This window comes from Solanum lycopersicum, chromosome 5, assembly GCF_036512215.1.
Source record: "Solanum lycopersicum chromosome 5, SLM_r2.1".
Lineage (NCBI taxonomy): Eukaryota > Viridiplantae > Streptophyta > Magnoliopsida > Solanales > Solanaceae > Solanum > Solanum lycopersicum.
This window is the reverse complement of record NC_090804.1, coordinates 61,185,339-61,200,239: the sequence shown is the minus strand read 5'-3', so window position 1 is coordinate 61,200,239 and position 14,901 is coordinate 61,185,339. Positions and strand designations below refer to the sequence as shown.

At 30.1% G+C, this 14,901-nt stretch overlaps 1 protein-coding gene across 1 annotated transcript; it reads right to left on the bottom strand.

The window, feature by feature from the left end:
• Positions 1-7,870: 7,870 nt before the first annotated feature.
• LOC101245257 (peroxidase 27-like) lies at positions 7,871-10,215 on the bottom strand. Its single transcript, XM_004240095.5, has 4 exons — positions 9,862-10,215; positions 9,225-9,413; positions 8,962-9,127; positions 7,871-8,486 (listed from the first exon to the last, which is right to left on the bottom strand). Exons 1-4 carry the CDS (start codon positions 10,063-10,065, stop codon positions 8,077-8,079), a joined length of 969 nt encoding a protein of 322 aa, XP_004240143.2. The 5' UTR covers positions 10,066-10,215; the 3' UTR covers positions 7,871-8,076.
• Positions 10,216-14,901: the final 4,686 nt, after the last annotated feature.

Sequence of the window (14,901 nt, the reverse complement as noted above, 5' to 3'; positions counted from 1 at the left end):
TTAAAATAAATTTAAAATGACTTTAAAAAAGTTTAAACCGCCAACATGTTGGGTTGTGGTGGAGATCTTGGGTTTGAGTCTCCTTGGGTACAGAGTCACTTTTGTTAGGGAGTGCTTTAACCCCCAATGTGAGACTTCCAGGCGCGAATTCGGATATAGTCAGATTCCAATATGGAAACGGACACCCGATGAGAAATCAAAAAAAAAAAAAAAAAACCAAAACTAGGTCTCCCATACTTTTTATATTTTGTCTTATTAACTATTTTTAAAAAAACAATCCAAACGGGCTCGCAGTCCTTTATGAGCTTATGAGAAGTCCTTTATGATTCTTAATTCAGAATGCAATCAAAAACCTTCTCACAAAACGACTAAGTGCATTGTTTAAAGGGAGATTTTTATCAACAATCTTAATATATATTTTCCTTTTTATATTAGTGTTAGAGTTGCCTCAAAAAAAATTTCTCGCTGATTTTGCCTACTCATGCCATCATGTTTTACCGTGTCTTGAGATTTCCGCAATTTCAGAAAAATTGAGCAGATCATGGGATAATGGTGCAGTACATGGGTACCAATTTTCACCGGAAGTGGAGCCTACCTTTTTGGGGAATTTTCTATTTCTTTGTACCAGATAGTGGAGCCTATGTTTGTGAGCAATTTTTTTTTTGGCAGATAAACCAAAGAACTTAGCTGTCTTTTTTCTTTTCCTTATTTTGAGTTCCGAAGAACTTGGAATTGTACTCTACTCTCAATATAGAGATTTTTCTCATCGTTATCTGTGTTTTTTCCCCACTTGGATCTTTCACGTTACATTGTGTGCCATTAATTGTGCTTCCAAATTCTTTTCTCGATTATTCACATCTATCTTGTTTTTAATATATTTATTTCCTTACAAGTGATATCCGAAAAAGGTTCAAACATGTCTACTATAACCAAGTTTGATATCTAAAAATTTGATGGAAAATATAGCTTAAGTATTTGGAAGATCCAGATGAAGGTTGTTCTCACACAATGGTTTGAAGAAGGCTTTAGTAAAAAAGTCGAAGAAGCCCGATTCTATGAACGACACAATGGGAGGAGTTGGATGAAAAGACACTTTCTTCAATTCAACTTAGTCTTCCCAAAGAGGTCTTGCGGGAGGTTATTCGAGAGACTACTGTTGCAAGTCTTTAGTTGAAACTTGAGTCTCTCTATATGACCAAAAGTATTGTCAATAAACTCCGTCTCAAAGAGCGTTCTGTCTATCTGACCAAAAGTCTCGTCAATAAACTCCGTCTCAAAGAGCGTTTATACACATTTCGTATGCCTGAAGGTTCGTCTATTCATTCTCATCTTGATGCATACAATTCAATTACAATAGATTTGAAAATTTTAGAAGTTAAAATTGAGAATGAGGACAAGAATTTAATGTTAATTGTCTCTCTGCCATCTACTATCAGCACTTCAATGAAACTTTTTCCTACAAAGATATTAAATTAAATTTGTTGTCAGAAGAAAAAATTGATCTTGATATTCATTCTAAGGATAAAGGTGAGAGCTTGTTCGTTAGAGGTAGATCACAAGATAAAGAGGGTGCATAAAAAAAATTTAGATCTACATCCAAAGGGCATATATTAGCAAGACATGTGAGATGTGACTACTGCAAGAAATCAGGGAATGATATTTCTAATTGCTATAAAAAAAAGAGAGGAAAGAAAATAAAAAAAAGATGCAGAAAGTTTCTAAAGCCGGAGTTGTGGAAAGTGATTCTGAAGGTGATATTTTGTTGGCTATCTCTATTGATAAAAGAAATTCGTCTAAATGAGCTTTTGATATTGGATGTATACATCATATGTGTCCTCATAAGGACTGGTTTGTAATATATAATAACATTGAATGTGGCATTGTCTTAATGGGAAATGATGCCCAATACAAAGTTATTGGAATTGGTACTATACAAATTAAAACTCATGATGGTGTTATCAGGACCTTGACCAACGTTCGTAATATTCTTAACCTGAAATGCGACTTGATTTCTCTAGGTACTCTTGAATCTCTTGGATGTAAATACTCAGTTGAAGGTGGAGTTTTCAAGGTTTCAAAAGGTGTTCTGGTCTTGATTAAAGTAATAAGATGTGGGAGTCTCTATTATTTGCAGCGTTCAATTGTGACAGGGTCTGTAGTAGTTTCCACTTTATTGTCTGATGATGATCTCAATGGCATATTTTTATGGATCATATGAGTGATGAATGTATGATTCTTCTTAGCAAATGAGGTTTTCTCGGTAATCAAGATATAGGAAAATTGGATTTTTGTGAACATTGTATATTCGGAAAACAAAAAAGAGTGAGTTTTTCAGCAGCTACACATCGCACACTTAGTATTCTTAATTATATTCATTCAAATTTATGGGGGCCTTCAAAGGTTCTATCTCTTGGAGAAAACGCTACATGATGACCATTACTGATGATTTTTCTAGCAAAATTTGGGTTTATTTCTTGATACATAAGAATAATTTTTTTCTTAAGTTCAAGAACTTCAAGGCTCTTGTTGATAACCAAACTAGAAGGAAAATTAAAAAACTCCGCACTGATAATGGTTTGGAGTTTTGCAAGTCAAATTTCAATAAGTTCTTCACAAGTCATGGTATTGAATTTCAACGAGTTCTTCACAAGTTATGATATTGCTAGACACAAGACTCTTGTTGGGAAGAATGTTATTGGGTGCAAAAGGTATACAATATTAAAGATAAAGCAAATGAAAGTGTAAAAAGGTTCAAGGCTAAATTGATTGTGAAAAGATACACTCTACATGCTATATAGTAAAAGTGACCACAATTAGGATCCCGATTTCCTTGGTCATTAAGAAAGGTTGGGATTCGTATCAACTATATGTAAGCAATGCCTTCCTCCGTTATGATTTATATGAGAAGGTATATATGAAATTACCAGAAGGACTTGTACTGGACAGTAACAACATGGTCTGTAGACTAAGGAAGTCATTATATGACTTAAAAGCAAGCCAGCAGACAATGATATGATAAATTAGCCAACATTCTTTGCTCAAAAGGATACACCTACTTAATTGATGACTACTCTTTATTTTATAAAAAATCACAAGGGGTGCTCTCACTACTAAAAAAGCAGTAAAAAGAGACTTACAAAAGAGATCTCATGAGGTTTCTTTTCGGAAAAAAGAAACCAAAAAACAGACCTCAGCGGTAGGTCACTATAATGTAGGTGATTTTTAGTAGAGACCTCATGAAATCGCCGATTAGAGACCTCACGAGGTCACCAATAAATTGTCCGAATTTTTTAAAAAAGAGACCTCATGAGGTTGTAATTTCATAATTTACTTTTTTTTTAATTTTTAATAAAGGTAATTTCATGAGGTCACTATTATATTATTTATTTTTATTTTATATTTAAAAAAAGAGACCTCGTGATGTCTTTTTACTGCAAAAATAAAATGTTGAATAGATACCTCATGAGGTCTCTTTCATGATGCAAAAAGAGACTGCACGGGGTCTCTTTACTGTATTGGTAAAAAATAAAATGCTGAATAGAGACCACGTTCATAAAAAATTTGACTTCATCAGGTAATAGAGACCTCATTCATGAAAAAATTGACTTCATCAGGTCTCTTTACTGCATTTGTAAAATACAAAATGTTGAATAGAGACCTCATAAGCTCTCTTTTTTGTGAAATTTTTGGAAAATAAAAAATGCAGAAAAGAGACCTCATGAGGTCTCTTACATGAAATTTCTGGAAAATAAGATGCAAAAAGGAGACCTAATGAGGTCTCTTTTCCTGAAAAAAGACTAGCAGCTAATTGTTATTTCTGCAGCATTCATCACCTATCATATTGATTGAGTACCTCTCTAATTAGCTAAATCAAGCTCAAAGAGCTTAAAACAATGAACTGATGCAGTACATTTACTAAATATTTCCTTATCAACTCAATTGCAACTCACCTTCAACGTAATTCAAAATTAAACAAAAATCACAATCATAAGTTTAATATAATATATTTTCATGTTATCATGCATTCACAAAACAAATAACTCCCATAACAAAATTATAAAATAAAGAACTTAGATTATCTACTCACAACTCTAAACTTCACTAATGTGGTTGTGGGTCTGCCACATGATCATCATCTTCTTCATCACTACTAGACTCATCTGTCATATTTCTTTGTTGATCATACACTGGATATCGAGTAGGTTGAGATTGAAAGGGCCTAGGAGGAAAAGTGACATCATTGGAAAAGGGGGAATCCCTCCTGATGCAAGTAATGCATCGAATTGAGCCTTAAGACCCGCAAACTCTAAGTCCCTTCGCCTTTCCCTAGCCCGCGTTTTCCTAGCCCGCGAGTCTTCGACTTGGCTAGATAACTCAACAATTTTTTGCTCCATAGTCAAATTTTTCTTCATCAATTCATTGTCATCAGAACTATTTAGTTCTTCAAACTCAGAAGAAAATTCACGAAAGGTTTGTTGCGGCATTTCATAGGCATACACATATCTACTCGGTCCACCAGAATACTCCATTTCCCAAACCTCTTTGAGTACCCCATAATAATCAACTCCATCTTGATTTCCATTATTACCTTTCACCCAAACTCTACTATTGTTAGTTTTTTTAATATTTGAAGCATTCTTCAGTATTTAATTTAAAATCATTGACAAGATACTTGTCCATTGAATAAATCTTGATGGGTCCCCAAGAAAGGTCCTTCAAAAATTAATCAAATTAACCATTTTTTGTGTCATAAACCTATAAATATTTGAAAAGTAGAAAATTAGTATCAATTAAATATAGACTTATTTAATAACAATAGCATTATGAAAATATAATAAGGCTTACGTAATCTTGAAACCACTTTGAAAAATGCTCACACACTTTTTCATTGTCAAATAAATGCACGAAGTAGTTGTCAAAGTAGATGGATATTAAGTCAGTCATTTTGCCTTGTAATTACATATTTTACTGCAAAAATAATAATTTACTCAAGAAATGGTTTAACTTGTGGGCAATTCAACAAGACATGTGTCGAGGCAGACCTAAACTCCATGGCATTAAGAATTCCTCCTTGCACGTTTTTTTGAACCTTTGCCTGGTTGATTAAAGATTGATAATAGCTTCCCAGTCTCACCATCATCGTCATGGCAATTGGGTCTATTTTGCAAGCATGGAACACTACTTTTGAAGTAATAAGAACCAAAATTAGTTATCTTCCTAGCAAGATGGAATTCAACCATTGATCCTTTAAGTCTATGTTTTTGCTTCATGACCTGTTTAGACTTGCCAATAGTACTACATTATATTATATTATGATTGATTTTAACAAAATATTGATGTAAGAATATTAAGAGTTAAACACTTACCTCTCAAATAGTTACATCCATCTATATTGAACTGGACCTCCAAGACGTGCTTCATGCACCAAATGTATAGAAAGATGCTTCATCACATCAAAAAATCCAGGTGGAAGAATCTTCTCCAACTTATTTGTAATTATACGAATATTCTGATTCATCTGAACTAGGTTTTCTTCCCTTAACGTATTAGAACACAAGTCCTTGAAGAACAAACTAATTTCCGTCATTGGTTTCCGAATTCTATCGGGCAAACCACTAAACGCAACAGGGAGTAATGTTTCCATGAAGACATGACAATCATGACTTTTCATACCATGTGATATTCCATGCTCCATATCGACACGTTTTCCCAAATTTGAAGCATGTCCATCAGGCATCTTAAGTTGCTCGACCCATTCACATATTTTATGCTTTTGATCCAGTGTAAATGAATAACTAGCCTTAGGCTTAAAGAACTTGTTGTTTTGTTTCTCTTGCAATCATATCTTTTTTCGCCTACAGTATTCTGGTAAGTCCATTCTAGCTTTAGCATTATCATTTGTCTTGACATTGACATCCATTAATGTGTTGAATAAATTATTAAAGTAATTTTTTTGATATGCATGACATCATCAAGATTATGTGGAAGAAGATTATCCTTTCAATATGGTAACTCCCAGAATATGCTTTGTTATGTCCAATTATGTGCAACACCATACCCATCAAATTTGTATGGTTTTTCTTCTGTAACCTTTTGAAAGTGTTGAACCCTCTCTCAAACTTGTTCTCCAGTCAAGATTGGAGGTGGACAACTTTGTTCAACAATATTCTTTCTGAATAAATTTTTTCATACTCCTAAATTCATGATCCATTGGCAAGAACTGTCGATGACAATCAAACCAACAATTTTTACGACCATGCTTCAAAGTGAATGAATTAGTATTTTCCATACAGTAAGGACAAGCCAACTTTCCCGCTGTCATCCACCCTAACAACATTCCATACGCAGGAAAATCATTAATAGTTCACATTAAGACAGCCCACAATTTGAAATTTTGCTTAAGAGACACATCAAATGTTTCAACCCCATGAATCCACAACTATTTCAACTCATCAATTAAAGGTTACAGGTATACATCAATCAAAACTTTTGAATTTCGTAGGCCAGGAATGGCACAGTTGAGAAATATATATGGACTAGTCATACACATCTCAGGTGGAAGATTATATGGTGTTACAAATACTGGCCAACAAGAATATGGTGCAGCAGAAACAGAATGTGTCATGAATCCATCTGAACATAAACCCAATCTAATGTTCCTTGGTTCGGCCGCAAACTGTGGATATGTTCTATCAAAATGCTTTCAGGCCTCTCCATCAGAAGACTGACACATAACACCAGGTGGTCTTCTATTTTCATGGTGCCATCTCATGTGAGGAGTAGAGCTATTAGATGCAGACAACCTCTTTAACCTTGGTATAAGAGATAAGTAATGCATTGCCTTAATATGAACTTTCTTCCCGCTAGGAGTCCCTTATAACGAGATTTTTCACAAAACTTACACGATTCTAGATCAATATCATCCTTATAGTATAACATGCAACCATTTTCACAACAATGAAATCTCAGCGATGGCATTCCTAATTTTGATAACAACCTCTTTGCCTTATAGAAATTATCAGGTATCTCTAGATTTGGGTCAACTAAATCATGCATAAGCTCAATCATATAGTCCATTGCCCCTTGAGGAACATTCCAATCTGATTTTATACTTAATAATCTAACAGCATTAGACAATTGTGAGTATGGACACCCCTCATATAAAGGCCGACTAGCAGCTTCCAATTGTTCAAAGAAAATTTTACATTCAGCATTAGGAGCTTTTTCACCTTGATTACGAGATTCAAAATTAGAATGCACCCCAAGCGCATCCCGAACCATGTCATGCATTCTATAATTTTCACTACTACTTTCACCAGGAACATAACGTTAAAATACATCAAAACTATTATTAATATCTCCATGACTAGTCCACATTGTGTATTCTTTTTTAAACCCATTTCGATCTCCATTATGGCTTGAGAGATCGTTTGCTGAGTTGATAGTGAAAGGCTCTTTGCCTATACTTGTCTTTTGTGACAGTGAGGCAAAATACTCATTGTTAAAAAATTAGTATTTCGTGAAAGAACTAAACATGTAGAGATAAACTGCCATTTCATTAAAACCAAGTTTCAACAAGGAATCTTCAACAAGGAATCAACAAGGAATGATCGCACTCCATCACATTACCACAAATTCCAAATGTCTTCACCAAGGCCTTGGCTAAAGTCAATAATGCTACACTTCTAAGCAAGTTGTCTATGTCTAGTTCACCTCTAAATATATTTATTTTAGGTCATACATTTTAAAACCCATACTTTCATTCTTAAACTTCTAATATAAAAAAGGATAATATAAGAAAAGTGTTTATATTTATCAAATTGAGACGTAAAAAATATCATGAATAAAAACAGACAATGTTGCATTACAATTTATAATTCAACCACAATCATTATTATTAATATTATTATTATTATTATATCGAATAGGAGTACATATAAATAATCAAAATATAAGAATATTAATTTCATAGACCAAATAACTAAACCATAAGGAAAATATAATAATAATCAAGAAGGCAAATTAAAAAAGGAAAACATAGAGAAAGATATGAAGAGATAATTTGCCCTAGTTAAATTAATTTATGAAGGAACAATGCTTCCTAATTTCACCAGCTTTGCCAGTTAAAACGCTAATCCTTCCCATTTTCTCCATTGATTCAGCAAAATCTTTGAAAAAGGTCGATCCATGAGACATAGCTTGTAATTTGACATAAGCTTTAGTCTCATTATCATCAAGTAGGGCGGCATCAGATTGAAAAAGCCCTCTCCTTTTTGCCACAAGACTATAATAACTTCCATCAAATGTCTTGAAACTTCCTGGATCCATCTCAACTATGGTTTTCACGTCATTATTTGACGTGCATTTACTCTTCAAACGGGCAACGTAGTTAGCATCCATAGTTGGATCAGTGTCCCCTTTGCCTGTGAAGTTGTATATTCTACTTGTGAAGGATGAACAATGAGAATTTCCAATGGTATGCCCTCCTGAACAACATGCAATTGGTTAATTTATGAACTTTTTTAGTATGTTATATAATAACGAAATTGTTTTCTTAGATACTTCATCTGTTTCACAAAGAATGACCTAGTTTGACTTGAAATAGAGTTTAAGTAAATAAAGAAGACTATTGAATCTTGTGGTCCTAAATTAAAGTTATGTCAAATGTACAAAATTGTCCTTTAATCTTGTGACCTTAAACATGTCACATGAAAAGCTAAAGTGAAAATGTTACCGAAAAAAGAAAAAGATCATTCTTTTTTTAAACAAACTAATAAAGAAAGGAGATCATTCTTTTTTAAACGGTAGAACATAGTAATAAACAAATTATAAGAGAATAAACAAATAAGTTAAAATTAAGAGTTAACTAGAATGAATTATGATCCAACTTTTAATTTACTATACAATCTATTAAAATTTCAGTTCTATCCGTTCAATTAACAGTACCCTAATATATATTACCTGATAGAACAACTAGGTCTTTTGCATTGAGACCAACAGAGGAAAATTGAGCTTTAAGAGTAGTAATATTGGCAAAAGGAGGTGGTAAATTGAAAAGGGCTTCCAACATGATTGATACTTTTCCATCTCTTCTTCCCAAAGGAACATTCCAATATGGTCCTTTAATCTATAAAATTAGAAAACCTTAATTAATGTAAAAATTAACAATAACTTTTTTCTTCTTAATTATTAACATAATTAATTAGTCTTTAATTAATAATTACCAATGATATTGCATCCCTTGCAACTAAAGCAAGAATATCAGCACAAGAAACAACGTCAGGACACTTTTGTTCTAATTCAGATTTGGCAGCTTCAATTACTTGGAATCCTCTAAGAGATTGATTTGGAAATGCATCTATTTCTGCTGGATTGTTCTTTGTTGAGTTTAGCAGTACAGATCCATCACATCCCTGTACAAATAATTTTTATAAAAAGGAATAATGATATGAGTTTATGTCACAAGTATGAAAAAGTTGAAGTTATTATTAAAAAGTTAATGGGTGCGCGAGCACAAACACATGGTATGTTTACACTATAGGTTACATCTCTATGATAAGTAATTAACATGTAACAAATAACATGGTAATTCAAAATAACATTGGTGAGACAAAAAAAAAACAATAATAATGTTTTCATATAAAAAAAAATTATTAGGAAGTTTTCTACTATGTCAACAATCTGTTTCACACCAAGTATTTTTCCAGTGAGCTGGTTAGGTGGACAATTATGTTATGTAACACAAATTTTTTACTGATTTGCTATGGGAAAGACCGGTTGTTTCTAGTAGTGGTTATACTTACTCATAATAGGATATGGAGATGGAGATGAAAACAAAACAAAACAAATTAAATTACGTACCCTAACAAAGCAATCATGAAAGTGCATCCTAAGAAGAGGAGCAGCTAGAGTTGGTGCTCTAGAGATGTAATGTGAAGTTGTTTTTTGCACAATAGCCTCTGCTCCTGGACATGTTTTCTGATAATAGCCAAGTTTCAAGCCTTGTGCATTACAAAGAGGAATTATTGCAAGAACTAACAAGAAAATTAGCCTTGGGAAAGCCATTAATTGTTGAAAATTGAGTACACACAAATTGTAGTATTTTCTTTTCTTGATTTGATGGTATTGTTGTGTGACACGTATTGGTTATTTATAATACTAATTAGATATGAAGTTCTACCATGCATGATTTGAACTTTTTCCATGCAAGAGCTGGCTTTAAACAAGTTGGCTAGTGATAAGATTAAATACTTTATGATATGATTATAATGGAGTACTAATAGAGTTGACTTTTCAATAAAATTATTGCATGTCATTACCATATTCATATGAATATATATACATTTCCTTGTCATTTGTCAAGCAAAGGGATTTTTGTAGTTGTGTAGGTAAATGGATCAATCTAATGACTGGTTGACCTTTACTAGCATGTTACTAGCATAAAAGGAATCTTCGTATAATTTCTCAATACTTACCCTACCTTCTTTAATAAATTCAATCACTTCCTCTCCAATTTATACAATACACATCCTTTTTCAATTTGCGCAAAAGAAATGATGCATTTTTATATTTAGTAATACTTTATTTTAAAAGGAGTGATATAATTTAACTTGACACAGAGTTTAAGAAAATAAAGAAGATTTTTAAATTTTGTGATCTTAAATTAAAGTCATATCAAATATACCAAATTGTGCGTTAACCTTGTGGTCTTACACATGTCACATGGAAATTATTTACCAAAAAAGGAAATAGGTCATTTTTGTAAAACAGACTAAAAAAGAAATTGAATAGGTCATTCTTTTTTAAATAGAGAGTAATAAATTAACTTTTAAAAGTCCATTTTATCCTTAATAAGATGATTTATTGTTAGATTTATAATTACATAAATATCTACAACTTATTTTGAACAATATATTTCAAAAGTCTCTTCTCTAAATTTTTTTTATATGTCTACTCAAATTAAATATAGTTGTATTAATTTATCATGCATGTTGATAGGTTGTTCTCTACTCGGAGGAATCTTACTTGTTGATATATATATATACATATAAAACTTATCTGTCCATGTTCCACGAATTAGTTAGTTTTATGGATAAGATGGGAGCTTTTGAAACTGAGATATGGGGCACAAATATTTTTTTTGGATCGTCGTTAATTTAATTTTATAGAAGTTAAAAAAAAATTATCCCTTTGGAAAAATTTTCTATTGAAGTTGAAATTATTGGGCAAAGTGCACAAATTACCGTATACTATTGAAGTTGAAAATTTTGGATATGACTTTAGATATTCTTGTCTGAAGTATGATCTTATGAAGACTAAACATCGATCATTTTAATTATACCTGAAGTTTGATATAACTTATCAAAAATCTATTATTTCAAATATTCCTCGAATAAAATTATGAACTTTGACAACGTTTCATATATTTAATGAAAGTTTTGAAGTATTTGAATAAGAGATGATGGAATATATATATTTGGCAAGGTCTAATTTCAGATATTTTTACTAAAGATATGGCCTTGGCAGGGTTCAATTTCAAACATTTTCGTATGAGATCAGTGCATTATTTTGTTATTTCAAGCATTTTTGTATGGCGTTCAAGTAAATAAATTTTCATCTAACTAATAATTTATTTGTTGGATTTTTATCATTAAACGCATTATTCGACACTCAAATTTATCTTAAATAAGCTCAAATTTGAAACATAGGTTTCATTATTACATAAAGTACAAACTCTAATAATCAATTCGTCAAAACAATAACAAATCTAACAATTCATTCTGCATCCAGGGTAATTTTTCATTATTTTCATGCTATTCCAACAATACCCATCTTTTTTCAAGTTTTTCACTTAGGAGTGTACAAGAAAAACCGACAAACTACATCAAATCGATAATATGAGTCAAATTCAAAAAAAATCGATTGGTGATTTAATTAACTTGGTTTATTATTTTAAAAAAAATCAATTATAGTTGATTTGGTTTGATTTTAACTATAAAAAAAAGTCAAACTAATTCAAACAAAAACAATATCACATGTATAGTATTTTTAAAATATTGTATACAAAAAAGTTTTTAATGTGATTTAATTTATAAATATTTTGTTGGCAATATATAACATGATAATTTATTATGAATTTTTCATAATTCGTATATAAATAACTAACTAATTTTAAATTAATACAATCAAGAATTAAATTATACAAATTATAAATTTATACAATTAGGGATCAAATTATACAAATTCTAAATTTATGCAATTAGAAACTGAATAGCAAAAATTTGCAATACTAAAATTGCAAATTAAAAATATTCAAAATTTGATTATATTACGTAATCTATTCTAGATGTTTGTGGCGTAATTTTCCCATTTAAATTTCCGCCCAAAAACGCACACTCCAATTTGACAAGAAATACATTTAAAAAAAAACATAGCAAGTGCATTGCTCAAATTGGTCACACGCCACGTACGGCTGACCCAAAGTAATAAATGTAACTATGAGTTAATGTTAATCGAAATGGTCTAACGAATTTGTTTTGTATGAATGTGTATTCCACATTCTTTCTATTTGAAATTTTTACCAACTAAACTTTTAAATTATCATAATATAATATTTTAACTATTTTTTTTAACTTGACATTCCATATGACATAAATAGTCAAAAAAAACATGTGATACAAATATATCAGGATGTGAAACGTTGTAACAAGGGGCTAGTAATTGAATTTTTTTATTTTAAGCGAGGTACAACCGATAATAGTTGTATGAGGATCCATTCGCATTAACTATGGGTCTAATTTGTCCTTTATATTTGCTAAAGAAATCGAATACAAATTTTAATTGAAAAATTAAAAAGAAAATATGAAGTCCACACTACATCTCATTAAATATATTAATAAAATATTAAGTAAATGTGAATTAGGGACCACGCTACATCTCTTTCATGTTTTTTTTTTCATTTTCTATCTTCTTATTAGTATCTATTTTGAAACCCATTTTATTTTTGCTTACCATAAAAAAAAATTATTTTTCTTATATATCTTATTAATAAAAATTACATATTTTTTATATTATTTTTCACTAAATAAATGTATAAGATATTAATATTCAAACTTAATATTTAAAAACCTAACTAATATAAGACTAATTTAATAAAATAAACCTCTTATAAAATGCAAGTAAATTTATATACAAATTAAATGGTGAAACACATATTATTAAATTATATATTATTGGCACAGAAAATATGATTGTTACGATTATTATTATTATTATTATTATTATTATTATTATTATTATTTTGAAAATTTTCTATGAAAATCCTTTTTTTTCATTTATTATACTTTAAAATAAATCATCTTTATATCTCGTATATATTTTTCAACTTCTAGTTTTAGGATACATTCCAACATAAAATATATTAACTTTTTCGTAATAATATTTTAATTTATTTTTAAAATCAAAGTTTGATCATTAAAATTTGAAATGTAACTTTTTATTATATTTGAAGTTATATTAAAAACATGAACATCTAATAATCTATTTTGAAATTCATTGTTCACTTTTAAAATTGTATCTAAGTACATTAAAAAAGGAACAACATTTTAAATCTTCGTTACAAAATATATAACCAACACAACTCCATAATTAATGTCAAACTCCATAAATTGCAACTAAAAGTATACCTTTAGAATTTATAATAATAATAATAATAATAATAATAATAATAATAATAATAGTAATACTCATATTTTCTATGCCAATATTATATAATTTAATAGTATGTGTTCCATTATTTATTTTATATATAAATTCACTTGCCTTTTTATTAGAGGCTTATTTTATTTAATTAGTCTTGTTATTTATGTTTTAAAATATGAAGTTTGAATATTAATAATTTATGCATTTATTTAGTGATAAAATAATTATTTAAAATAAGATATATTTTTTATTTGATAAAATATATAAGAGAAAAGAAAATGTTATTTCTATAATAAGCAAAGTGAAAATAGGATAGTAATAAAATTGGTTTCAAAAGAGATAAAATAATGGTTGAGGAAAAGTTAAATTACATTGTAGGCCCATATATCACATTAAAATTAATTAAAAAAATACCCTCATACAAGTATGAATTGGTATACCTCAATTATAGTAAAAAATTTCCCTAGCGGTCATATTAGGGCTTTTTATCAGTCATAAAATAGAAATAAACCTGAGTACAAAATCCTAAGAAATGTACAAAATAAAATACTCATATTAGACTCATTATAATTTAAATAATAAAACCTTTTTTGCATAAGTATTTTGAGCATCACTCTCCTTAAAAGAAAGTATATCTTTTCACAATAGCTTTTTCCTTATAAAACGAATAAGATTTTCAACAGCAGTATCACGTAAAAGTAATAGAAGTGAAACCTTTCTTCTATTTGTGAGCCTTGTCCAATGATAGCTTAATAGAATTGATGGACGAAAGTCAGTCCTTGAGTAATTTCTCAAGCATATTAGATAAAAACAGTATTAACGTGCATGACATGTACATCTCGTGCATTGTTTGTGCATTTTGTTCATTTTACGTGTATCACTTGTCACTTAGTACATAATAATTTTTTTAAAAAAAATCACATATATATTATTATATATTTATGTGAAGTATATATACAAGAAAAATAAAAAAGAAATAGTGCAACACACAACTAATTGGCCAAGAATATTCACAATGTGTAACATTTCAGCCTTATTGATTAGAATCTCTAACAGTTCAATGTCCAACTAATTCAACCATAATACAATTACTTAGAAACAAAACATGCATATTCATCCGTATTGACTTTCATACTATCCTTCAATTTTGGCAATGGTGGATCAAAACTGTTCCCACTTAAATCCAACAAACTCGATAAT